The 26470-nt window shown below is 38.4% G+C and overlaps 1 protein-coding gene across 9 annotated transcripts; it reads right to left on the bottom strand.

Annotated features, from left to right (window-relative positions):
* Window positions 1-403: 403 nt before the first annotated feature.
* On the bottom strand, window positions 404-24614 carry CSN1S1 (casein alpha s1). Of its 9 annotated transcripts, none has more exons than XM_020988534.2 (19): window positions 24531-24614; window positions 22229-22324; window positions 21298-21360; window positions 20057-20080; window positions 16068-16094; window positions 14929-14943; window positions 14051-14119; window positions 13114-13137; window positions 12604-12627; window positions 11881-11919; window positions 9843-9866; window positions 8300-8341; window positions 7778-7819; window positions 7324-7347; window positions 7198-7233; window positions 5713-5738; window positions 5270-5419; window positions 3923-3968; window positions 404-827 (listed from the first exon to the last, which is right to left on the bottom strand). In XM_020988534.2, the coding sequence occupies exons 3-18, from the start codon at window positions 21346-21348 to the stop codon at window positions 3929-3931; spliced, it is 657 nt and encodes a 218-aa protein (XP_020844193.1). In that variant the 5' UTR covers window positions 21349-21360; window positions 22229-22324; window positions 24531-24614; the 3' UTR covers window positions 404-827; window positions 3923-3928. The 9 variants fall into 9 exon arrangements, with proteins under 9 accessions (XP_020844193.1, XP_020844192.1, XP_020844190.1 ...); XM_020988533.2 differs by having other exon boundaries at window positions 22233-22324; XM_020988531.2 differs by lacking the exon at window positions 22229-22324 and having other exon boundaries at window positions 24531-24576.
* Window positions 24615-26470: the final 1856 nt, after the last annotated feature.

The raw sequence follows: 26470 nt of genomic DNA, 5'->3' as shown, positions 1-26470 counted from the left end.
TCATTCTATCCCTAATGATATTCACAGCAGTATTCTAACTCCAGAAGTAGCTACAAAAGTGAATGCCCCAATCCCAGTCCCAGTCCCTGCCCTTGATAACCTTCTAATCACAGGGAAAACAAAATATCTATATTCAAAATGGTGGTAGAAATAGACAAGCAAGATATCATGAATCCAAAGAGGTGAATATGTGAAAACTTCAGGAAGGTAGTGGCATTTTTCACGGACTAGAAGAATAGGCAGGCTTCCAATAGTACAGAGCCAAACATCATATTTATATTCCTCATGAGCCATCTTTTGGGTCTCCTTTATATTGTATTTTTTTTTAATCCCAAAGTCACTTTTTTTGTAAGCATCTTAGATGAGGCATCAGGATTAGATAAAATGAACTGTAGGCCACATATGATGGTGCCTTAATAAGTAATTTATTAAAAGCAAGAAAAAAGGAAAACTTTATTACACAGTAGCTAGAAGGAGAAGTGCTAAGAAATTAAATAATTCAAAGACTCGTTCTTATAAATTCCCTTTACAGAAACATAGCAAAAGCTTTGGTACCTATAAATAATGTGTCCATACTAGAATGCCCTTCACCTGGCTTGTCAGGACTGAAAGTGGGACATAGGAAAGAGAGTTTCTAAATCAAATTTTGATTAAGAGGAATAATGCCATGTAGTATACATCAGAGAAAGATTCCACTCTCCTGAGTTTTGCTTTGCTTTTGTTTTTTCATTCAATAATGAACATCAAATTTCCTGCATAGGATGATGTTATTTGTAGACACCAATAGAAGACAGATCCCATAAAGAGGTTGGAATTTTCAGTCAGAACTGTGAATAAAAAGAGAAATTCAGCATTAATGATTGCCATTATTTGTGGCTGGAAGATAATGTCATATAACACAGAATTTTCTAATATGTATTTGCTGCCTGTCACTCCTAGTTATCACTAGGGGGAAACTAAGTCATTGGTCTTGACATCAACTGTTTTCTTTCACAGTTACAGAGCAGGAAACAGAAAAGGCATTATGGCTTCTGCACTTGGATTTCTTATGCAAATGGAAATTAATCCAACTTTATTTAAAGAGGCATTATGCTGTAGTGGACAGGGCCCTGGATTTGGAGTCAGGAAGAGCTTGTTTCACATCCCCCCTTTGACATTAGCTCTGCGACTCTGAGCAAGTCACTTAACCTCACTGTGACTCAGTTTCTTCATCTGTAGAATGAAGGGTTGGATTTGACCCTCAGATCCTTTTCAGCTCTAAATTTATGATGTTATATTTTCAGAGTCATTCAGTATTGGTTTAAAGTAACACCAAGGCTGTTGAGCTCAAATTTTATCACTGAGGGATTGGTGATTGATTACATATTTGGACAATTATTTGAGTGCTCTTTTATACGTAAGCTATTTTTATATTTGCTTCTCTATTTCTTACTATTCTCAGTAGCCAGCATAGTACCTGGCATACATAAAAGTTTATTGAAAGTAACTGAATCATCCAGCCTAATCCTCTCATTTTACTGATGGACACCCCGAGGCCACAAGAGGGCAAATAACTTGTTCGAGGTCACATAGGTAAAAAGTGGCAGTCAGGATTTAAATCCAATTTTTTTTGCTTTGTTTTGTTTTGGTTTTTGCTTTTTTTTGTGGGGGGGTGAGGCAATCGGGGTTAAGTGACTTGTCCAGGGTCACTCAGCTACTAAGGTGTCAAGTGTCTGAGGCTAGATTTGAACTCAGGTCCTCCTGACTTCAAAACCAGAGCTCTCTGTCCACTGCACCACCTAGCTGCCCCTTTAAATCCAATATTTTTAAATCCGAATCCAGTGCTTTTTGTTCTATTCCTCACACCCAAAATGAAGTGAAATGAACTGAATTGATTTGTAAATAGCTTGAGCTAAGTCAAAGCCAATCCACTCTCCTCACAATCTGCTTTAGTCCACTAGGTTTGGGGTTCTAGACATCTTCAACTTTTGGGAAAAGATTTGGTTACAAGAAAAATCAGACTATTCCAAAAGAATATTTGTCCCATATGTATTTTGCCTAACATTACCACTATTTTCTATTTGGCACTTGATTCTGCTGCTGCTGCCTATGCCCGTAATCCTTGTCACTGGGGATGCTGAGGTTAGTGAATCACTTGAATTCAGAAGTTCTGAGCTGCAATGAGGCTAAAGTCAGTCAATCAGGCATTTTCACTAAGCCTGGCACCAATACAGTGGCCCCGAGGGAGTGGGAGGGCCCCAAGCCTACTTAAAGAGGGACAGACTGGACCAGGCCAAAAACAGAGCAGGTCAAACCTCCCATGCAGATCAGTAGCTGGGATCAGGACTGTAAGTGGTCACTATACTTGTCGTCTGGATGAGACAGGGACACCCAGTCTTAGAGAGAGAGAGAATGTATAAACATACATACAGATATGTATATACATATATGTGTGTGTGTGTGTGTGTGTGTGTGTGTGTGTGTGTGTGTGTGTATATATATATATATATATATATATATATATATTCTGCTGCTCATCTTCTAAGCAGCATCCTTCAAATAAGAATTTTTTCTTAGCTCTGTAGTTCTTGCAAATTTTTCAAAAACTTAAATACAATATTTGAATAAATACAGCTCATTACTAAAGCTATTTACTGTTTCTACCAAACATTTGTCTCTAAAACCTGATCTTTAAAATGCAATTTAACCTGGAGTTAACATTTCAGCTTTGGCATATCTCAATGCTTCAAAAGATCTGTCTGTTCGTTTATTTGGTCACTCCCTCCAAGGAACACAACTGATATGACTTCCACTCTTAAGCAGACTCTTCTCCCTGAGCTACCATGTTGAACAATTTTTTTCTCTAGTTACAAATACTAAGGAATTCTGGTAATTCCCAATGCCTACATAGGAGCATTTAAATTAGAGAAAAGCTATTGGACAATTTTAACCTTGATCGGATTCCATTCCTGTTATCATTGAGTCATTTCAGTCACGTCTGATTTTTGTGATACAATTTAGGATTTTCTTGGCAGAGATTCTGGAATGTTTTGCCATTTCCTTCTCCAGTTCATTTAACAGATGAGGAAACTAAGACAAACATGGATAATTGATTTGCCCAGGGTCACACAGCTAGTAAGTGTCTGAGGCCAGATTTGAATTCAGGAAGAAGAGTTTTCCTGACTTCAGGCCCAGCACTCTATACACTTTGGTGCCTCCTAACCGATCTCATTCACCAAGTACTTACTAAGCACAGTATCATGTTCCAGGCACTGTCCCTGGTGCTGACAAAAATGAAGCAGCCCCTGCTGTCAAGGAGCTCATATTCTAATGGGGGACCAGTAGACTAGACATTCACTGAAAACTTCCCTGCTATGGTCAGAAAGGTTTTACTTTAAAAAATTAAATAAAAGTGACCTGCTTCCACTCCCCCACACTGAGATGTTTCTCATGATTAAATTACTTGTCCCAACTGATGGTGAAAGCTGCCCTTCCTACTTGTCCCTGCTGTAGAAGAAACAGCAGTAACAGTGCACTCAGACTCATGCGGGAGGATATACTGCAGAGAGATGCCATTACCAGAGAAGCGCAGAATCACATATCCCAGGAAATTGACTAGTGCACCTCAGCACCATTTTTAAAAATTGTATCTAGTATAAAATTGATAGATTAAAACAAAATTCAATACGCATTTAAATTATACCTTAAGCATAATGCAATAGTGAATCCCAAAGCTTCAGTTTAATGAATACATTAGCAACAACATATAATGAATATATATTTAATAAAGTATTCGTTTGATAATCTCCTAAATGATAACAGATTAAAATATAATATATAAGTAGCACATACAAGGTTTTTTAAAGTATTTTCCTTTGCATATATTTGTGATATAAAAATTGAATTTGATGCCTTGCATAAGACCAAATGATAAGTGACTTACCAAGGACTAGGAGAGAGGGAGATCTGGAAAGCTCTTCTTAATTCTTCTAAAAGAAAAACATTCATTATTATAGAAGTAAATACAAACAACAAAAATAGAAAATAGAACAGGAAAAATTTTTTAATTTAAATTTAAAAAATTTAAACAGTGGAGACCTAATGTACCATTACAAACAACTCAACATTCTGTTTCCTTCTACGTAGCAAGATTGGGAAGAGTTGGCAGTTTGGTCAAGTTAAGAAAAATTGGTTGCCCCCAAATTTATTTGCTCTCTTTGCTTGAAGCCTCTTCACATTCCAATCCATCCTCTACTTACTTGCCAAAGTGACTTTCCTAGAGTGACCATGTCACTCAATAAACTCTCTATTAATTCTGGGATAAAATGTAAAATCTTCTGACATTTAAAGCCAGCCCTTCTCAACCTAGTCCCTTCCTATCTCTTTGGTATATTTATACCTTAGTGCTCTCCATGAACTTTATGATTCAGCTACACGGACCTACTTCTTGTTTCTTAAACATGATATTCCATCTCCAGACTCCATATCTTTGCCTTGGAAATTTTCTCTTTCCTTAAATCCATCTCTTAATTTCTTTGGATCAGCTTAAATTCTGTCTTCTGCAAGAACCTTCTTCCCCTACCATGACCATTCCCCTCTGAAATCACCTTCGATTCACTCCATATACATATCATTTGTATAAAGTTATTTGCATGCCACTTCCCTATTAGAATGTTGTCTTCTTAAAGTCAGGAACTTTTTTTGCATTTCTTTGTCTTTCCCCTGCCCACCACCACACAATGCCTAGCACGTAATAAGTGAATAATAAATGCTTATTGACTGACTGATTAACTTTATTTCTATGCCTAGAAAAGAGTTTTCCTTTGTTTAAGAACTTAATAAAGACAAATTGAACTAAATCAAATTACGTGTTGGTGTTGGGGATGAAATTCAGAGAGTAGTTGATATATAGGATGGATCAGCTTTACTTTTCCAGTAGAATACCCTTACCCTATGTCTTTAGTTTGAACTTTATAAGTTGAAAGGAGATCTTTTTTCTCCCTCCTCAAAGAATTTTATTCCTAGATGGATTCTCCATAAAAATTCCAACTCCTTAAACTTAACTAAATCCTAAATGGAAATCATGTATGGGCCAGCAACCTTGCAGTAGCTTACCTTGACTTAGCCAAGGACCAAAGGTTGCTTTCACTCTTACAAGAAATTTTTACCTTTGATTCTATTCTAAATATGCTTTCTTTTGTATTTTCATAAGTTTTCAATCCTTTTATTATCTGTAGCATATATTCAAACGATAGTTGTATTGAGGTGTAATAAATTAAGAGGAACTCACCTTCTCTTCAGAATGGGTAAAGTCTGCTTCAGTAGCCCTTTTGATAGAAGATCGTGGGGCACTGCGGATAGGAGGGACAGAGGCTTCTTCTGAATAAGGGGGAAGCCGTGGCATGGAAACTGGAACATATGGGTAGTAGAATTTCGGCTGTTGATACAATAATGCAAGATGATTTCATCAGTAATTTTAAAGAGGAAAAAAGGGGAAATAATTTAGTCACTGTAATTCACCATGAACTGCTTGCTTATGCATTGGCTTTACAATTTTCATAACTTTTTCCTTACAACAACCTTGAGAGATAAGTGGCAAGAGTATTATTCACCCAATTTTATGGACACAGAAACTGAGATCCAAAATAATTTGGTCAAGATCTCCAGATAGTACAGATCAATATTCCTCTTCTCACATCATATTTTCCCTAGCTCATGTATTAATGTACTAACCTTTTGTTTCTGGGATGGCCAATTTCCTTATTAAATGGAAAGAGAAAGTAAACTTCCATGTGAAACCTAGTAAATAAGCATTTTTTTTCTTGAAAAGAGGTGAGAACCCTCTTCCCACACATATAAGGAGCATGAAACTGATTATTTATTAAGCAGGTTAATGCGTAATAACCATCTGCACCCTGAGAAAATCTAGTTCATCAGATTTTCTTAAAATCCACAGTCTAGAATATAGTAGATATCTTGGAGGTATTTCCCTTCTAATAGAAACATAAATGGGAAACATTAGAAATCATTTGAGAGGGCTAAAATGACAGAGGCAACTAGGTGGTGCAGTAGAACTGAGTTCAAATCTGACCCCAGATGCTTCCCATCTGTGTGACCCTGTCCCTGGTGCTGACAAAAATGAAACAGCCCATGCTGGCAAGGAGCTCATATTCTAATGGGGGACCAGTAGACTAGACATTCACTGAAAACTTCCCTGCTATGGCCAGAAAGGTTTTACTTAAAAAAAAAAATTTAATAAAGTGACCTGCTTCCCCTCCCCCACACTGAGATGTTTCTCATGATTAAATTACTTATCCCAACTGATGGTGAAAGCTGCCCTTCCTACTTGTCCCTGCTGTAGAAGAAACAGCAGTAACAGTGCACTCAGACTCATGTGGGAGGATATACTGCTGAGAGATGCCATTACCGGAGAAGAGCAGAATCACATATGTCTAAGTGTCTTATCTATAAAATGAGGATTATAATAATGCCTACCTACCAGGATTATTGTGAGGATAAAATGAGATATTTGTAAGGAACTTTGCAAACCTTAAAGCTCTATGCAAATGTTAGCTAACATTATATTATTATTAATTATTATTAGTAAATGGATAGGGTGCTGGACCTGGAATTAGGAAAACTTGGTTTTCAATACAGATCAAGGAGAATTCTGAGCGAGAGTCAAATGATTATCTGGTTAAGTGAGGGCCAAGGAGAGTCCAGTTCAATTACTAAAAGGATGGAATATGGTTTGATTTGTTCGATTGTTCATTTGCTTGTTTTGGGTGGTAGTGATGGTGATGGTGGTATTGCGGTGATGGTGGTATTTGCTTTGGTTTGGTTTTGATTTCCTGAAGACTGACAGATAGACAAAGGGTTACTTGCCTTAGAAAAAAAGAGTTTATCACACTTAGGAGAAAATGAATCACTATCTTCCCAGATCAAATAAACAACTGACAAGAAGGTCAAAAACTTGGAGAAGATGAAAGTTGGGACAATGATGGATGTAAAGTGAGTAAGAGACTATAGTCTTATGGCTATGGTAAACAAACTTCAACATGAATGAATAGAATCACAAATGAACTATTCAGGATTACATGATTTTTTGTCAGGATCTGAGTGGACAAATCTGTATTACGGAGAAGAAAGGAGAAATATACTGGCAAATTTCTTTTCATTGATTACCAACATTTTGTTCTGTCTTAAATGAAATCTTACCATGAATAATTCTCTGTACTCTTGAGGTTTTATTAGCTAAAAGAAAAAACATATTGTAAAAATCCAAGACATTTTAAATAACATACTTTAAATACTTAGTATTTAAATTAAATAAATAAATCTCACCTCAATAGGATGATAAAGAGACTCCTGAGAAAAAGAGAAAGATAATTTTACATTAACATGTGTATATATTTACAGAACGTTTTACTTTTATGGCTTAAAATCAAGTTAAATTCGTGATTGATTAAATCTCTATCACCAAAGGATAGTGGAAGACTATAGTAACTACCTCTAAATAAAGCACCTTTCTATAGCCAGAATGAGTGATTTAGTTGAGATAACAGCATTAGGAGCCCAAATTAAAAGTCTATTTGCCTTGACTATTTCTGTTACTTTAGTTACTGGTCTTAAACTACTGTTAATACTCAATGGGCATGGACATGAACTAAATCCTCCAAATCACATCTTTTTGTGTTACCCTTATAGAATACTGTATTCTCAGCTACTACTGAGAAAGAATATTATTGTACCACATTCTCTTTCATTCAGTTGTTTCAAATCTTAAAAGAAATTTTACCAGGTAGCGTAAATGGATAGCTCTCTCTTGTAGAAGTTTTCTCTGGTGAAATAAATGCAAAAATACATGAATGAATGAGTAACATGAATGAATACATAAATAAATGAAAATTTTGGAGGACACATAACTATAGGGTCATATATATCAAAAGTTCTATTTGCTTCAGAACAATAAAGAGATTAATTAGCATTCTGAGGGAATTTAATCATATCTCCAAACCCCAGGGAATACAAACTGTCCATTGGAAACCAGACATTCTATAGGATGAGCCCATGGTCTGGCTATTTGGGCAAAGACGAAAATAATGAGTGGTGTCTTATGTTCAGTGGTTCTGAATTTACACTGTAAAAAGCAATCACATTCTACAATAAGGGAATATAGCCACAAACGAAATCCCCAGGGCCTCAAGCTTTCATGTAAAGGTGGGCAAATGACACTTGTTCAAAAGGACATGTCAGTGTTATGCCACATTCCCTTTTATTCTCCAATGACATGTGTTCTAAGTCTTAAATGAGATGTTACCAGATCCTGCAGGCGCCGTCCGTTGACATCTTTCTTTCTCTGCTAAAAAATAAATTTAAATTAAATTAAATATATGTAGTAAAAACATAGGATACCTTAGAAAAGACTGACACTTAAAATTAAGTTAGTGTATTACAACTCATTGGAGGAAATGACAGACCCCTTTGAGGAAAAGAAAAAGATTTAATTTTGGCACATCCAACTTCATAATACTGATTGACCAGTATTGCCAAGTAAGTTGGAGAATTAAAGCATTTTTCCATTTCCCTATCTATAAATTCTTTCTCTATTGCCAACAACTGAACTCAATCCCCACCATCATCTTATATTTCTTATCTTATATTTCTCCTCCCATTCTCAGCCAAACTCCTAAAAAAATCTCCATTTTGCGCTTCCACTTCCTTCTTTTTTTACTTTTTCTTTTTTTCTTTTTTTGCAAGGCAATCAGGGTTAAGTGACTTGCCCAGGGTCACATGGCTTGTGAATATCATGTGTCTGAGGCCAGATTTGAACTCAGCTTCAAGGCTGCAGCTCTATCCACTGTGCCACCTAGCTTCCCCAACTGGCTTCTTTTTTTGTAGATTATGTTTAAAACACTTATTCACATTCCAAAATGATAGTGTTAAAATTCCACACTGAGATACTAGTGCAAGCAGTGGTATACTGAAGTGGAAAAGAAGTCAGTGATTAACAAATTGTTCTAGATTCTGACCCCACAATTCAACAGAAACTGCTACCTCCAAACTTATCAGTGATCTCTTAATTGCCTAGTCTAAGCATCTTTCTTCAGTCCTCACCCTTTCAGTAGTCTCAGCAATATTTAACCCTGCTGACTACCCTCTCCTCCCACATACCCTCTTCTCTAGATTTCAATGACACCAGTCACTCTTGGTTTTCCTCCTTCATGTCTAACTGCCCTTTCTCAATCTTCTTTGCTGTGCCATTACCCACATTATGCCCCTAAAGCTCTTTCCTGAGCCCCATTCTTTTTTTTTCCCTACCATCTCATTTGGTGATCTCATAAGCTCACATGCATGCAATTATCATCTCTATAGCAGGTCTATATATCCAGCCCCAAGTCTCCCAAGTCATCATGGCATAATGGTTAGGGCACTGGACTTGGAGTCAGGAAGACCCACATTCAAATCCCACCTCAGGCATTACTAGTTTTGTGACCATGGGAAACTCCCTTATCTGCACTCTGCCTTAATTTCCTTATCTGTAAAATGGAAGAATAATACTCAACTGTGTCTAAGCTCCCTTCTGGCTCTAAGCCTGTGAACCTATAATCTCATGATCATGAACTGTCTCCTAGACATGTTAAACTAGATTCCCAAAAGCATCTCAAACTCAATATATCTAAAACAGAACTCCTTATCTTTCTACCCAAACCCACCTCTCCTCTCAAAATTCCACATTACCGTCAAGGGCACCACCATTCTCCCATTGACAAAGAAGTCTAAGTAAAATAGGTTCTTCACGAGGTGCATTTAATGAAATTTACTGGGATGCCGACCACAGAAATAGAATCAAGGTAGCTTACCTCCCTTGAGGCAGAAGAACCCTCCTGTAATGAAAGAAAAAGTCAATATTACTTATAAGATTGGACTCATAGTTTTTTAAGCCTAGAAGGAAATTCAATGATTATCTAGTGTTGTATTTGACCCTGAATGTGCAAATGTTTTTCTAAACTGTATAGCATTATGCAAATGTAGAGCATACTAATATACCTATTTTATAGATAGAATTATGGAGACTAAGGCCAAGAGTTGGCTAAATAGATAAGTAGACTGCAGAGAGATGGTATAGATAGTTAGAGGGGAAATAGCACAGAAGAAACTGTTGTGACATTGAAGTCAGAGGATCTGGGTTCAAATCCTGCCACTTATAACCCAAATGTCCTTGTGGAAGTCATTTATCCTCTCTTCCTTTGAGTGCAAAATGAAGGAGTTGGATTAAGTGACCTCAAAGGTCCTGTCCAGCTCTGTGTCTATGATCCTATAACAAGCAAGAAACAACAAAAACTAATCACTGGAGTGATGTTTTGTAGGATGCAGGAGGGATGGGATTGAGTGAGTGGGGTGACCATGGCCAGAAGGAGAGGTATTTATTCAGATATCAGAGAGCAGGAGCAATGGAGGAGCAAAGAAAGGGAAGTATTGAAAAAAGGAAGTTGTGAGCACTGCATCAGACCACTCTGGCTGAGAGGGAAGGGAAGGAATAGAGTCGAAGATTTGGGGAGAACAGAGGAGAGAGTTTGAAACACACACTGTGGAAAGTGAGAAAGGGAGCCCATCCATGATAGATGAATTGTTAAGCAACATTGAGGTTGTGCATCATTAATCTACAAAGGAAAAAGCCATATGGTTTCATGACTTTTTCTGGCAATGATTGGGAGAAAATGCGAAGAAAATTGGTGAGTAAGTAACCCAGGATAGGAAATTATTGGGGAAGGGATGGGAAGGTAGAGAGATTCCAGGGCAGTGGTGAACCTGTCATGGAAATGGCTGAGTCCTGGTCAAGTATGGAGTCAGGAGGATCAAGAATGATGGACTTGAATAAAAAAGGGTTGAGAATAAATAACAAGTTTATCAGGAGAGTAAGTAAGAAAGAGAGAAAGACAGGATATTGTGGTATGAGGAAAGAGATATTTCAGAGATTAATATTTTTGGAGTATAACAAATCAAGAGTTCAATGAGGTAGATTAGAGTTGAGTAGGTCAAGAAACTATGACATACGAGTATTAGAAAGGTTCTGGATATAGACACTGAAGTCATTGAGTATAATGGACTGGAAAGAAATCTGAGTCAGGGGCTGAAATAATCAGAGAAGGCTGTCTAATGTGGGGAGATGGCACTGACAAGAATGGGAAGAATGTGTAGTAACATAATATTCTGATGGCATGAGGTTGTCAAGTGACTGCAGTGGATGGATGGTTTGGAAGAGACTGTGGAGAACAAGGAGCTAGCAAATCCATTCCACTACGTCCCAACAGCGCACTTCCCACTCCCCCAAGACAGCGTAGAGGAGAGGCTGGAAGAAATGTGTCTTTTGGCCAGGGTGACTAAGGGTGTGGCATCCCAAAGCAATATCCAAGTTTTAGCTAGTGACAGGAAGGACAAAGAAATGTTAAATCAAAAATAAAAGATGGGGAGAAATTTACTCATAACAGAGTAGGTATCCTAAATACATGGTGGAAGGGAAGGCAAAGAAGTGAATAAAAAGGCTGAAGAAGATGGAGACCAAAGTCCCAGCGAAGACGTCAAGGCAAGCTGGGGGATGGGACGGTTTTGTTCTTGTTCTTCTCGCTGTTGTTGCTGCTGTTACTGTCATTGTTGTTGCTGTTGCTGTTTTCCCTAGGGCGATGGTTCAAGATAACAGGATTTGGGGAATTATCGTGTAGGGAAATAATGGAAGGACCACAGGATCACAGATCTAGAGTAGAAAGAGCCCTCAAGAGTTCCAAGTTGAGCTGTCTCTGCAAATAGTCATAGAGTTAAGCTTCTGGTGGATACAACTTCAAGTACAGAGAGAAAGAGAGAGATGTGGCTTCCCACTTATCACACAGTGTGACACCTTACCTTGATGAAGGTGTATCCAACCTCTCTGCGGACACGTTCCTATTTAAAACAAATTTTCTTGTATCAAAAGTGAAGCCATTGCAGTGGCCTGGGCTTTTGCCAGCTAGGTTACCCTGAGCCTGAAGTAGGATAAAATGTGATAATACCTGTAAATTGCTTTACAAAACCTTAGAGCACTATATAAATGCTAACTACAATTGTTTTCTCTCTTAGGGTCTTGAAGGACAAACCCTGGAGGTGAGGGAGAGCTAGACCTGCTCCCATGAGTTTAATTCACCTCTGATCGTGTGGCCAACAGAGGCAGCAACTTCTATGCTCCACCACCAGATGGTCTCTCACCATTCCTTGCAAACCAGGACCAGATAGCTTCCAGCCCAGTACAAACTATTGCCTGCTTGACTTCCTGAGACATAGCACCAATTGCATCAACAAAAATTACCCTCCCAAAGAGATCCCTTGGTATCCATTGTCATCAGAAATCATGGCTTAATTGGAAAAAAAAACAGAATAAATATTTTGGAGGAGGTAGGATATTTTTTTCCAAATAACATTCTTTCAATAGTAAAAATATTTTGGCAATATAACGAAGCAAAATTAGGTTATCTGAAGTTCACTTAAGACCTCTGTGAAGGTTTTTCCATTCAGAATGAAGTGTTTTACAAATACTACAGATGAAATCAGTAGAGAATTTCAAGATCTTTTCATGCATTTAAATTGTCTTACTTCAGTAGATGGAGTGACAGATTCCTTTGGAAGAGAAAAAAAAGAAACAATTTTAATTTTATGACAAACTCACAAATGCAGTAGTTATTAGCCTAGTCTCTGTGTGCTAATAAAAATAGAACATTGAGATAATTCTTTGCTTTAGCCCAGATATTGTAGTTCAGAGTTTCTTAAACTTTTTCCACTCGTGACCCCAGCACTTCTTAAACTGTGGGTTGAAATCCACTAGATAACCAAAAGCACAGTACTCAACAGGTCTGAGATTATTTGCTCCCTCCAATATCATTAATTCTTAATTATCATTAAATATATTGCTTATATTACATTTTATCATCAGGAAATTTAAAATACCAGGCTCATTGCCCTGAAAAAACGCACAAACAACCCCCCAAGAAATGTGTAACAGGGCTTGCAGCAATCTTGGACTACCCAAGAGTGTGACAAAGGGAAGAGAACAGTGGAGCATTTTGTTGGTTAACTCTGGGGGCTCATTAAATGAACAGGTCTCACCTCGCTTGATGAAGTCTTCAAGTCCTGTCAAGAAAAGAGAATGAACACAAAACTAAAGATGATGCAGGAGATAATAATGCACTCTCCCAGGCCCCATTGGTCCTTCTCAATGGGAAGCACCTTTTAAGAGCTCTTCTGTACCGCCCCAATGACACATGTACTGACTGGCAGGGAATGAAAGAGTAACCAGAAAGTGTATGCATGGCACTGTATCATGGCCATTAAATGCAATGCTCTATCAGCCTCTTAGAGCAACTAGGTGCCGCTGCAGTGGATAGAGTGCCAGGCCTGGAGTCAGGAGGATCTAAGTCCAAATCCAGCCCCAGACACCTGCTACCTGTGTCAGCCTGAGGAAGTCACTTAACCCTGTTTGCCTCAGTTTCCTCATCTGCAAAATGAGCTGGAGAAGGAAATGGCAAACCACTTCTTTACCAAGAAAACCCTAAAGGGGATCATGAAGAGTCAGATATGACTGAAAATGACTAAACAATAAAATTAGCCTCTTGCCAAAACACAAACAAAAACCATTGTCTTTGCCCACCTCCTCCCTGCATATAGGTATACTGCAGATATAGGCAATAATATTAGTCTATTTGAGAACTCAAAGAGCATAAATCAGTATTCACTATGGTTGAATAGACAAATGATCCTTTCAAAAATCTTAATGCAGATTTAAGCTTTAAAAGCTTAAGCTTGAAGGTGAGATCCTTTGATTTAAAGAATCCCCAGAGTAAACTAGCAAAATACCTTGATTTTGTTCTTGTTATCTGTCCTACACTTTAGAAGCTGAAGATTTAAAAGCTTAAACATGCACCAAACAACAACTAAAACCCTCTATAGACACAGAAAAATAAGGACTGGCTAAGCCCCATTTCCAAACAAAAATTGTTTTCCCTTTAATGATAATGTTTTCATTAAGTTTGAAGATAATTTTTACCTCTCTGGATTTGTCAAGCTCATATTCTTCCAAGGGGTATCTGTCTCTGTTCAACTGGTGGAAAGACTCCTTAGAAAAGACAAAATCAGCTTTAGTGCTCTAAGTCCATCTACTCTGGCCCAGGAAACCTGACTACAAAGTGCCAGGATTGGGCATGAAAGCCCGATGCCTTTACAAAGACCTGCATCCCTCTGCCCAGTTGATTCTGAAAGGAGTAGCTCAGCAAAGGACTTCAGGATATAAGGACCTCTACTCTTCACTAGAGATCCCTTTTCACTGGAGACTAGCCTGAGGCTACTGAGTGCCAATAAAACATGTACTTGTATCTGGCCAATACAGTGGGCTAGACCACTGTCTTATGAGACCAAGGTAAAGAAATCATGCCCTCAAAACCAATTCACTTTACTTTCTTCAATGGCTGTAGATTTCACCCATATCCTCACCCAGTCATTGCTGGAGACACTTTCTTTGGTCAAGTGAGCACAAATGGATCATAAAAGACAATATACGTATGTACCAGGTAGAACCTAACTATTTATTTCAAGGTCCAATTGTCTTGAATTCCTGTGAGTCCATGCTTAGGATTTAACCAAAAATGGGACAATTGGTTTGGAATACAGCCATTATAGAAGATGGCACTTGAATCTACATGACCAATGTGAAAAGAGAGAGGAAGAATTCTTTGGAAATTTGGGACAGAATTTCTGTTTAATTTAGAAAAATTCATATTAAAATTATCTATCCCCCCACATTTGCTAGATTTTTTTCCTACTTTCATTTCTCTCTGGTTTTGTAGACTTGGCCTTTGTTGCCATAAAATAGTAGGAAAAGATTGGGTAGCCTAGTATCATGACAGGCTTGGGATCCAGATGTCTTACCTCGCTTGATGAAACCTGCAAAGAATAAGAAGGAGTAGATTACTTTTTATTCTTTCTTTCCTTTGAAATTGTGTCACCTCTTGGATCTCTGGGACCATTTCCGTTGACAGAAAAATCTAGAGGCCTCTTATGCAAGAACTGGTTTCTCAAATGATGGGAAATCATAGCATTTGCAGAGTTGACCAAGACACTTAGCCCTGAAGACCAGGTGAGAATATGCCTGCCCCCCACCCCAGCTTTGCAGAGGTGAGGGCCTGTGGGTAGCTGATAGCAACAGTTGATTTTTATTGAGCCGCCTTTTTCTGCTTCTGTTATTCTTTGTTACCGGGAGGGCTCACTGGGCTGGAGGTAGGAGGGAGTGGTGGCGGTAATGTTTGCAAATGAAGGTGTTGCTGAAACAAAAGGTATTCATAATGCTCTAATTAGGAAAAATAATCACAACGTGGATGAGATATTATTGTAGGACAATATAAAGGGGGCAGAGTATGAAAAGAGTACCTCATAAAGAGAATGCCACCCCACGAGATTACAGTTTTGTGTTTAACACTGGACCACCTACAAAATGTCTCATTTCCTATTTCATTTGGTCTATACTTCACTCAGGCCAAATCTCAGCCCCTGGAGGTCATATCTTTTCTGAGGTCCTCTCAAGTTGTCTTAGAAGGACAACTGCTTTAAGCCTGTATTTTTGCTGTTCTATATTCATTTCGTGGCAATTTTCTGTCTGTTTGTGAAATAAATCTGGAGAACCTGCAAAGGGCTGACCTATTCTGCCATCTTCCCAGGATGCCATATTGTATTTGGTCTTGTTAGATGACTTCAACCTCGTTGGGACCCTTACTGGCCTCCTTTCTACTGACAAAGAAAAGTAGAAAATGGACCCTATGATCTAGGCACCTGGACAAAAGAGGTCTCCAGATAATGCTCTGCACACAGTGGGCACTCGATACCCACTGGCTAAATCCTAAGCAAGAGCACTGTGGACAATTCCAGTTTGGAGACCTGATCGTTTATCTCCCTTCCTTCCTCTTCCCCCTCCAAAAGCAGCTGGCAGGATAACATAAAACAAAGGAAGGAAAAAGAAGTCGATTTCTTTCTGCCCTGTGCTGGGGCACTGATTGTCAACCAGGAAGACTCACCTCGCTTAATGGAATGACATTTTCATTCTGCAAGAGATAAAAGGTGGATGTGAGTTCAAAGCTTCATAGTGGGAAGTGGGTCACCTGTAAAACCGCTTTATGTTACGAGATAAAAGGAGAAATCAGAGGTACCCCCTCCATCCAACATTCAATCCACGGAATATTTCTAGCAAGGCCTAGGTCTAGTACTAAAGCGGCAGGTAATGAAACAAGAGGTCTTCCAATGAAACCTGACAGCTGCCTTGAAGTGGGGAAGAGGAGGAGGAGACTCTGCTCCCCCTTTCTGCAGAGTGAACTCTATACCTTCCCCCTGGAAAAAGGGCTTGTTGCACCTGCTAGCTTCATCAGCACAGTGAACTACTTCCTCTTGCTTTGACCAGCCTGCAAGTATTTTTCTTACCAGCCTGCTCTTGCTTAGCAGAATGGCCAAATGAGTAGAAATAAAGAAATAAAATTAAATTAAAAATAGCAGATTCAACACTTATTAAGACTGAACTGTAGCTGTGATGGTGTATTGTCACAAGAAATTGTATTGTGATAAGTATACAAAGGGCTGTTGGATAGAGAATAGCAATTAAATGGTGGGGGGGTAGGAAATACTATGGAAGCAAAGGGAGAGGGACTCTGGATTTTCCCTCTCTTAACACAAGTTAAAGCCATTTTAGAGCCAGCTTTCAGTTCAGTAGGTAGCTAGGTGGCTCCGTGGATAAAGTGCTGGGCCCGGAGTCAGGAAAACCTAAGTTCAAATCCAGACTCAGACAATCACTAGCTGTGTGACCCTAGGCAAGTCAATTAACCTTGTTTGCCTTAGTTTCCTTATCTGTAAAATGAGCTGAAGAAGGAGATAGCAAACTACTCCAGTATCTTAAAGAAAAACCCATATGGGGTCATGAAGAGTTGGATATGACAAAAACATCAACACCTCTATATTCAGAGTAAATTCTGCAAGCCATGTTCACTCTATTGTATTTGAATTCAAAAGCAACTCAGCCCAATCTTTCTGAGAAGCTAATGGTTATCACTATAAGAATATAATTCTAAAGAATACAGTGTATGTTTGGTCCCCTTAGAAATATAAATCACTGAGCCAAGACTTTCCTAACATGTCCTTGTTATCACCAGCGTCCAAAGAACAAGATTGTAAGATGCCATGAAACCCTGTCCTAGAACTAGACCCAGCACCGGCCCTGGAGTCAAGAGAAACTGAGTTCAAATCTGGGCTCAGATACTTGACACTTACTAGCTGTGTGACCCTGGGCAAGTCACTTAACCCCATTGCCTAGCAAAAATAAATAAATAAATAGTCCACACAGATTATCTGTGTGAGCTAACCATTTTCTCCCTTGCCATGACTTATAATATCAATAAAGCCTTACATTGACTCATACTCTAAACTTTGAGTAGGTCCTTTTACTCCAGTAGTGCATTCTTAATACATCATCTCTCCAAGTCTACCAATCATAACTAATTCCTCTATTAACAGAATAAAATAATTACCAAGCGGCTTTCCAATTCCTGATGTTTAATATGTCTCCGTAAAAATTAAAAAGAGAAAAATCAGAAATTGTTGTACATATAGATAGATACACATGTGCATATACATATATACAGATATGTATATAGAGTCACTTATTCATCATTCACAGATCAATCAATCCACAAGCATTTATTAAGCATCTGCTGTGTGCCAGGCACTATTAGGCAGTGAAGATGCAAATACAAAGAATAAAATAATTCTTACTGTCTTGGGGCTAAAATCCTAATGAGAAAACATAATAATTAATATTGGACAGATGGATGGATGGATGGATGGATGGATGGATGGATGGATGGATGGACGGATGGATGGTTAGATAGACACAGGGAGACAGGGAGACAGGGAGACAGAAAGACAGATAGGTAAATATGCATATATAGAATAAATACAGATAATAAATAAATACAAAGTAATTAGGGAGAGAAGGCATTAGCAATTGGAGAAGGTCAGGAAAGATTTCACGTGGAATATAGTGCTCAGGCTGCACATTGAAGGAAGAGAAGGATTGTGAGGCAAGGTGAGCGGTGAGTGCATTCTGAGCATGGAGACAGATAGTATGGAGGCACAGAGAAGGAAAACTGAGCACTGTGTGTAAAGATGAAAAAGAAAGCCAATCTGATGGATTACAGCATGTGAAAGAATGAACAATATACACAGTAAGGCTGGAAATATAAGTTGGAACTAAGTTTTGAAGGATTTTTAAAAACTAAACTGAAGAGTCTGTATTTGATCCTAGGGGATAATAGAGAGCCACTAAAATTTAGTGAGTAGTAGAATAAAAGGGTAGCTAGGTGGTGTAATGGATAGAATGGCAGGCCTGAAGTTAGGAGGATCTGAGTTCAAATCCAGCCTCAGACACTTACTAGTTGTGTGACGCTGGGCAAGTCACTTAACTTTGTTTGTCTCAGTTTCCTCATCTGTAAAATGAGCTGGAAAAAGAAATGGCAAACCACTCCAGTATCTTTACCAAGAAAACCCCAAAGGGGGTCACAGAGAGTCAGATGCAACTGAAACGACTGAACAGCAACCGTAGAGTGACATAGTCAAACCTGAGTTTAATGAAAACTCCTTTGGCAGCTGTATAGAAGGGAGGCCAATTAGGAGGCCGTTGGAAGAGGTAATGAGGTCTGGATTAAAGGAATGGCTTTGTGAGCGGGGAGCGGGCTCAGATGTAACACGTCATATATGTCAAAAGCAAGTGATTTCATTGGTACGGAAACTTGCTTCATCGCCGCGTATTGCAACCCATCTCTAGCTTAGTAAATACGGCTTAGAGAGTTGCAGAAAGTTCCTAGGGATTCACTGATTCACTTATACTCACACAAAAAGTTCTAGGCAGTATTTTCCAGGTCTTCCAGACTTCCTTATTATGGCTCCAGCACGTTATCCATTATATCAAGCTTTCGTCTATGCTCCATATACATATGACATACATAAATGCTTATATGTAACACTCATTATGTTGGCCTTTCCCACAAAGACTACGGCTACAACGAATGTACCCTTAAGAGGGAATAAAATCTCTAGTGATGGGCAATTGACTCATTTTGAAGGGTTAATTACAATAGATGGAGAGAAATAGAGAAAGGGCTAAGTTCTTCCCTGAAATTATGAATCTAACTCTTTTCTTGAAAAGAGATATGTATGAGGAGAATTGTTTTGGGGTTTTTTTGTTGTTTTTTGTTTTTTAGGCAATTGGGGTTAAGTGATTTGCCTAGGGTCACACAGCTAGTTAAGTGTCAAGTGTTTGGTCTGAGGCCGTATTTGAACTCAGGTCCTCCTGACTTCAGGGCCAGTGCTCTATCCACTGCGCCACCAGCTGCCCGTGAGAATTGTTGAGAAGAGACAAAAATTGCTGTCTTGAGAAAATTGAATGTTGCAACAGTTTCCGTAATTGAGAAGTCAGCAGTAATAGTGATGGTTTGTGCTTGCCATCTTCCTCTCAGCTGCTATGTCGTGAATAATTGCTTCTGTGTTTATTTTGTTACCTATTTGTTACTCTGCTAATAAATTTTATTGTCTATTATTGTTGCTGTTTATTCAAACCTAGGAGATTAGAGAGTCTATATAGAGAAAGAAATGAGCAAAAGCTTATGAGAAAAATGGTTTCTCCAGCTTATTTTTTAAAATATATTTCATAAACTGGAATGGAGTCTGGGAGCTAATTGTTTACAAATAAGAAATATGTTGCTATTTTAGTAATTAATGTAGAAAGATAAGAATTTGATTATCTTAGAATCCAGAATGGGATAATGAATAAAGAGGACAAGCTAGTAGCAGGAAGAGAAAGGTGAATACATCATATGGGCTACAGATGGAAGAAATCAGCTCCAAAAGGCCACAATACATACACACACACACACACACACACACACACACACACACACCTGCAATATATATACATGTAAACAAAAGTTTTACTATTAAAGGCTTTTAAGTGAAAGATACTTACATCAGCAGATAAATGGAGGGCATCCTAGGGAAAAATAAAAGAGACTCGATATAATTTTTATTCACGAGTATATAAGAAATAAACAATTTTAATATTTCCTACTTCTTAAACATAGCAGATAATTGAGACAATTACTTGAAAAATTCCAACAAAAATAAACAATAAAAAATCTGTTGCTTTAGTGTCAATTACCCAGAACAAGGAAGAAACACTTTGGGGGGAAGGGGCTGAATTAGCCATCCATTTTTTTGTGTCTTCTATTTCACTTTATACTGTGTAAATTTACCAAGTTACAAGGACGCGTACGGAAGCCATTGTCTGAATAGTTAATATCACTGACTTTCCATGAAAATACTTTTGATGAAACATCTAAGTAAGGGAAGGGGAAAACGAGTCTATATGTGCGCATATGTGTCCGTGTGTGTGTGTGTGCGTGTGTGTGTGTGAGACAATACTGAAATTTTTGGAAGAACCATCTCAAATGGAAGAATGTTGAAAGCACAATGATATTCCAGGTTTGTTCACGGATTTGCAAAGTGTCAGGGAACTTTAGGAATATTTTTCTCCCTCTTTCTCTGTCTCAGCAACTCTCTCTTCCTCTGTCACTGTCTCTCAATTGTTTTCTGGCCCATTCTTCTATTCTTGAGAGGCAGCTAGTTAGTACAATGGATAAAACGCTGACTTGCAATTAAGAGAACCTAAGCTGGAATCCAGTCATAAACACTCACAAGTTATATAGCCCTGAGTGAGTCACTTAACTTCTGTCTGACTCATTTCTTCCTCTGTAAAATGATGATGAAGATAACACCTTTTTCCTATGGTTTTTATAAAGATAAAAGAAGATAATATTTGTAGAGTGCTTTGCAAAACTCAAACCACTATATAATATATATGATATATGATGTATATTAAACTATATTATACGCACTTATATCATATAATAGTTTCCTAGAAGTCAAATTTCCATGTCCCTGCCACTAAGGCACAAAACAATGATAATAATAACTAGTCTTACCATTGTACTCTCTGAATTGGAACACTTCAATTGTAATTAACAATACCCAAAAGAGAAGCCATTAGCCCGCTTCTTGTCTAAATGCCTCAGTGGCTAATGGAAGACAAAAAATAATGTGAACTTCTAAGCTTCAAAGTCCTATTGTTTGGTTTCCTACCCAGATGCTGCAGCGGCTCCTATTCCCTGGTAAGAAAAGAAGTCTCTCTAAACACTTCGTTATACTTACTGGCATGGCCAGAGCAAGAGCCACTAGGCAGGAGAAGAAGAGCAGCTTCATCGTGTCTGAGACCTGGGAAAGGAGAGATGAGAAATCAGAGATTGTGTTGGTGCTACTGATTTCACATTCATTTCTCCTAAACTGTGTATTTTTGCCTAGCAAATAAAAGTAAGGGTCCTTCAGAGAATCAATTTTTATATAAGCTTCTGATCTGGGGATTTGATATGGATATTCATAGTTCTACTACCTAGATCTGTTCAGTACAACAAAAACAGAGAAGTATTTCTACTAAGCAGTTTGAAGAGGGGGACGACCTCCTGTGGGCTTCCGTTTTCTTGTTTGTAAAATGGAGAAGAGGGAGAAGATGGACTGGATAAACCTTCTAGCGCTAAATCTATGCTCTTATGGGGCAGCTAGGTGGTGCAGTGGATAGAGCACTGGCCCTGGATTCAGGAAGACCTGAGTTCAAATCCGGTCTCAGACACATGCCACTTATTAGCTGTGTGACCCTGGGCAAGTCACTTAACCCCACTGCCTAGCCAAAAAATAAAAGAAAAGGGAAAGAAAAAGAAAAAGAAGTCTATGCTCTTATGATCCCATGAACACTTGGGGAGATCCTCTAGGGCTCCTGTATGAGATGGCAGCTGAGCTGAGCTTTGAAGGCATTTGGAGAGAGAGAGTTGGAAAAGCTCCCTCTCTCGGTCAGCCAATGTTCTTTTGGGACACATCTGTACCAACTTTCCCTTGGACTTCCAGAAATAGGAGTATATTCTTACTACTTTAACTCGTAGAAATATTGAGAACTTCCCCTCTCTAGTAAGACTCCTGCTTGTGTTCTACTCTATTCCTCAAGACTAGGAATCTCTTCCATAAAAGCTAGAAGTAGGCAGGGGAAAGAGGAAGCAACAGCGATGGTGGCCCACAGGGAGCACTGGCTTACTTGCCTAAGCCTGGATCTCAACTTAGAAGTGGATATTTCCAGTCTTGTCAGTAGACTTGAGTGGTTGGAAAATGGTTGCCCAGGAAATGCTGATCTCTGTAACAACATCTCAGAGAAGTTGGGAAGAGAACACTGGACTTAGAGTCAAGAAGACCTGAGTTCAAATCCTACCTCAGACACTCAATAGCAGTGCAACTCCAGGAAAGTCAAATCTTGTTGTTTCTACCTTCATAACATTCCTAATAGATATTCCTTTCACTCCACTTGTATAAGCTCAACTCTAGTTGAGGCCCTCACCACCTCTCACCCACACTGCTACAACAAACTCCTAATTGCTCTCCCTGACCCAAATTCTTTCCTTACTCTATCCCCTACTCAGTGGGAAAGCTCCATTTTTTTCTAAAGCAAAGGTCTGCCCATATTACTCTAACCTGATACACATATTCAGTAAACATCAGTGGCTCCTTATGACCTCCAGGATCAAATCTAGTCTTTTGAATGGAATTTCGAGCTTTGACTAACCTGGTCCCTTCCTACCTTATCACTCTTCTCACACTTTGCTCCATGTTACACACTGTACAATCCAGTGACAATGACCAATTTGCATTTCCTGAGACACAACGCTCCATCCCTTATCTCTGTGGCTTTGAAGTTGGCAATTCCCATGCCTGGGATGGTCTTCCACTTCATCTCTGCCTTCTAGCTCCCCTGTCTTCCTTCAAGTCTCTGTTTAGATCCTACTTTCTGTAGGAGGTCCTACTCTCTGCCCCTGCTGTGAGTACCCTCCCCTCCAAAAATAACTACCCCCTATTCCCATGTGGCCAGTTATTTAGATGCTGTGTCCAATGTAAGCCCCTTGAGGGCAGCAACTGTTTTTATTCTTTTTTATTCCACAGTGTTTAGCACAATGTCTTGTATATAGTAAGCACTTAATAAATGCTTTTTGGCTGATTGAATAATTGATTGAAGCTAGATTAAATATGTATACTGTACTTTATATATACACCTTTCAAAAGGCACAATTTTAAAATAAAAAAAAAACTTTTAAAACTGAAAGAAACCTAGGATGCATTGTCCATAAGATGCAGTCACAGATTTTCAGTCTGTTTTTATCCCTTAGAAGACCATAGATTTGGAGGCAGGAGGACCTTTAATGGTCTAATGATTGTAATGATTAAGAAGAAGACCTAGGATTTCCACAGCACTTTAAGGTTTGCAAAGTGTTTCATAAGTATGATCTCATTTTATCCTCATAACAGCCCTGGGAGGTTGATATAGTATTACTCCCATTTTGCAGATAAGGAAACTGAGGCAGACAGAAGTTAAGTGACCTGCCCAGGATCAACATCTAGTAAGTATATAAGACTAGCTTCTTAATTCAGGTCTTCCTGGCTTTTGGCCTCCCACTTCATCCTTTGTGCCACCTAGCTGCCTAGCATAATCCATCATTTTATATGTCTGAAGCCTGAGTGGAAGGAAAGGAAAGGGAAGGGAAAGAATTTGGCCAAATCAATGGCAGAGCCAGGATTTGGATCCAGATATTCTGAGTCTAGGGGCAGCACTCTCTTCATGCTGATAACCAAACTAGGTTAACCTCATTTTTCAGTCACTCTTACTCAGTTTGATGTACTTGTTGAATTTCGTGGGCAAATTCTCTAAGTCATTATTAAAGCAATTTAACTGTCAATGCCAGGTCCAGGAGCTATTCTCATGAAGCTCCACTAGGTGGCTCCTGGTCATTTCTAACAAATTGAGTTTACCTAGCGGCTACCATGATCTAGTCCATGCTCTCCAAGGACATAATGCTGAACTTGACAAAAAAAAAAAACCTTAAACCTTACTAGAATCTAGAAATGTATAATGCATAACTATTGCTTCCCCTTGACCCTTGACAGAGTGTATGTAAAATACATTCAAGTCTTAAAAAGCTATATGAATACTAGCTATTATTATTATTATTATTATTATTATTATTATTATTATTATTATTACTACTGTTGGTATCATTATTAATACAATTTACTTAACCTGTAATATGCTATCGATATAACTGGTAATTAGAAAGTCATCACACTGGATTTATCATTGACCAACTCATATTAATTTCTTACCTAAAACCTCAAGGTCGTACAAATATTTGCAAACCTTGAAAAAAAGCTTAACTTCGCTCAAATTACATTTATAAGAAGAAATTATTGGTGCAATTTGCTCATTTTCATCCACAAACTATGAATACTTCTTAACACAGGAACAAAAAAGATTAGGCAAGAAGAAAGAATAAGAAAATACATATAAATATTACCTTGAGTCAGAGGGAAGTGGTCTGATGGAAGTGATGTTGTCCACTTCTGCTTCCCAGCTATTTAAACTCTGTGATTGATGATATGCTAATTTTGTGGCTTAAAGTTAGACCCATGGAATTTGAATTCTCAGAACTCTATGATCAAAAATTATTCTTCTTTCCAATTTCTGTCCCTAGAATTTCTGAGGAGTGTTATTAAACAAAAGAGTGATTCATAATATGACCTTAGATTTTTCAGGAAATAAGGTCAAATTGAAAATTGAAATACAGAAAGATACAGAGATGAAATGGACAACAGAGGTCATTGGATCCAATCCTCTCCTTTTATAGATGAGGAAATGGCTTGTCCAAGTAGTACATGGGGAGTCACTGACAGAGGTAGGATTTGAACTCAGGTGTTCTCATTCCCAAATCACTCTTTCCATTTTGGTTTTTGTTGAGAATGATATTATTGGAAGAAACATGGTTCTTAACAAAGGGGATGATATATCCCAGTTAAAATGTCTTTATGTTGTCTGCAAGATTCCATTTGCAAATGTAAAATGTTGTATCTAAGCATAATCCTACAAAATGCCCTATCTTTCAACAAGCACAAAATACACTAAGAATTCAATTTTTCATTTGCTCCACTATTTTGAAAGATAGATGTCTTTTAAAATCTACATTATATACTTATCTTTGGGGTTTAGTCAGTCAATCAGTTGATAAACATTTACTAGGAAATTATCATGCCCCTGATACCATGCTAAGCACTGGGGTACAAAGAACACTATACAAAGAATGGTAAAAGACAGTCCCTGCCCTCAATGAGGGAAACAACATGTAAATGACTGTACCAAAAATAAAGCTATATACTGGATAAATTGTAAATAATCAATAGAAGGAAGACACTAAATGAAACTTTTATAGGATATATAATAAATAATGCCTCTTCTACAAAATCATGAGAATCATCTGGTGAATTTGTTAATATAGTTAGCCAAGAGAGAAAAATTAAAGGAAATTCCAATATTTGGGACCTTGATACAATGAAGGAGCTCTTTGTGTCTTGGACAGACTCTGTCTACTCAGAGACCCTCATGCCAAATAGGGTAGGAGGGAGAGAAATTGCAAAGTTACTTATTATCTTGTATGCCTCTAAAGTCTTGTGTTGAGTACTAGCAAGATGGAGATGTTGGCATCCAACATCCATGTCTATGTTCTGTTTCAAGTGAAGTGATTAAGTAGGGTAAAGTGGGGGCAGCTAGGTGGTGCAGTGGATAGAGCACCAGCCCTGGATTCAGGAGGGCCTGAGTTCAAATCCAGCCTCAGACACAAAGCACTTACTAGCTGTGTGACCCTGGGCAAGTCACTTAACCCCATTGACTATCTCCCCCCAAAAATAAGTATGGTAAAGTGATAAGCAGTGCTACTCTCATGCATTTTGGGGCCACATTCAACACACACACACACACACACACACACACATCTCTACAGCTTACCAAAATACGGATGGAATTATTCAATCAATTAGCATTTATTAAGACCTTTATTGTTGTTGGTGTTCACTCATTTCAGCTGTTTCTGACTTTTCTTGACCCTAATTGGAGTTTTCTTGACAAAGATACTGGAGTGATTTGCCATTTCCTTCTTCAGCTCATTTTACAGATGAGGAAACTGAGGCAAACAGGGTTAAGTAACCCACGCAGGGTCACACAACAAGTGTCTGTGGCCAGATTTGAACTCAGATCTTCCTGATTCCAGGCTCAGCACTCCATCCATTGTGCCACCTAGCTGCCTTTATTAAGGTCTATTATGTGCCAGACACAGTGCTAAGCTCTGGGTATCAGATAAAGTCAGTTACATGGTCCCTGTTTTCAAGGAGGTCACAGTCTAATGAAGGATCATGGCAACAGTTATGAATAAACAAGATATATGCAGGGTTAGGGAAAGTATCGGAG

Source organism: Phascolarctos cinereus, unplaced genomic scaffold (assembly GCF_003287225.1).
Source record: "Phascolarctos cinereus isolate Bilbo 61053 unplaced genomic scaffold, phaCin_HiC Scaffold_9;HRSCAF=440, whole genome shotgun sequence".
NCBI classification, from domain to species: Eukaryota; Metazoa; Chordata; class Mammalia; order Diprotodontia; family Phascolarctidae; genus Phascolarctos; species Phascolarctos cinereus.
This window is presented reverse-complemented; position numbering and strand designations above follow the sequence as displayed.

Coding starts and splice junctions, on each gene's coding strand:
- CSN1S1 (XM_020988534.2), bottom strand. CDS start 21,348: ATGAAGCTGCTCTTCTTCTCCTGCCTAGTGGCTCTTGCTCTGGCCATG. Junction 16,095..20,056: donor CCCTCCATTTATCTGCTGAT/GTAAGTATCTTT, acceptor TATCTCTTGCAG/AATGAAAATGTCATTCCATT. Junction 7,820..8,299: donor GACGGCGCCTGCAGGATCTG/GTAACATCTCAT, acceptor TTATTTCACCAG/AGAAAACTTCTACAAGAGAG.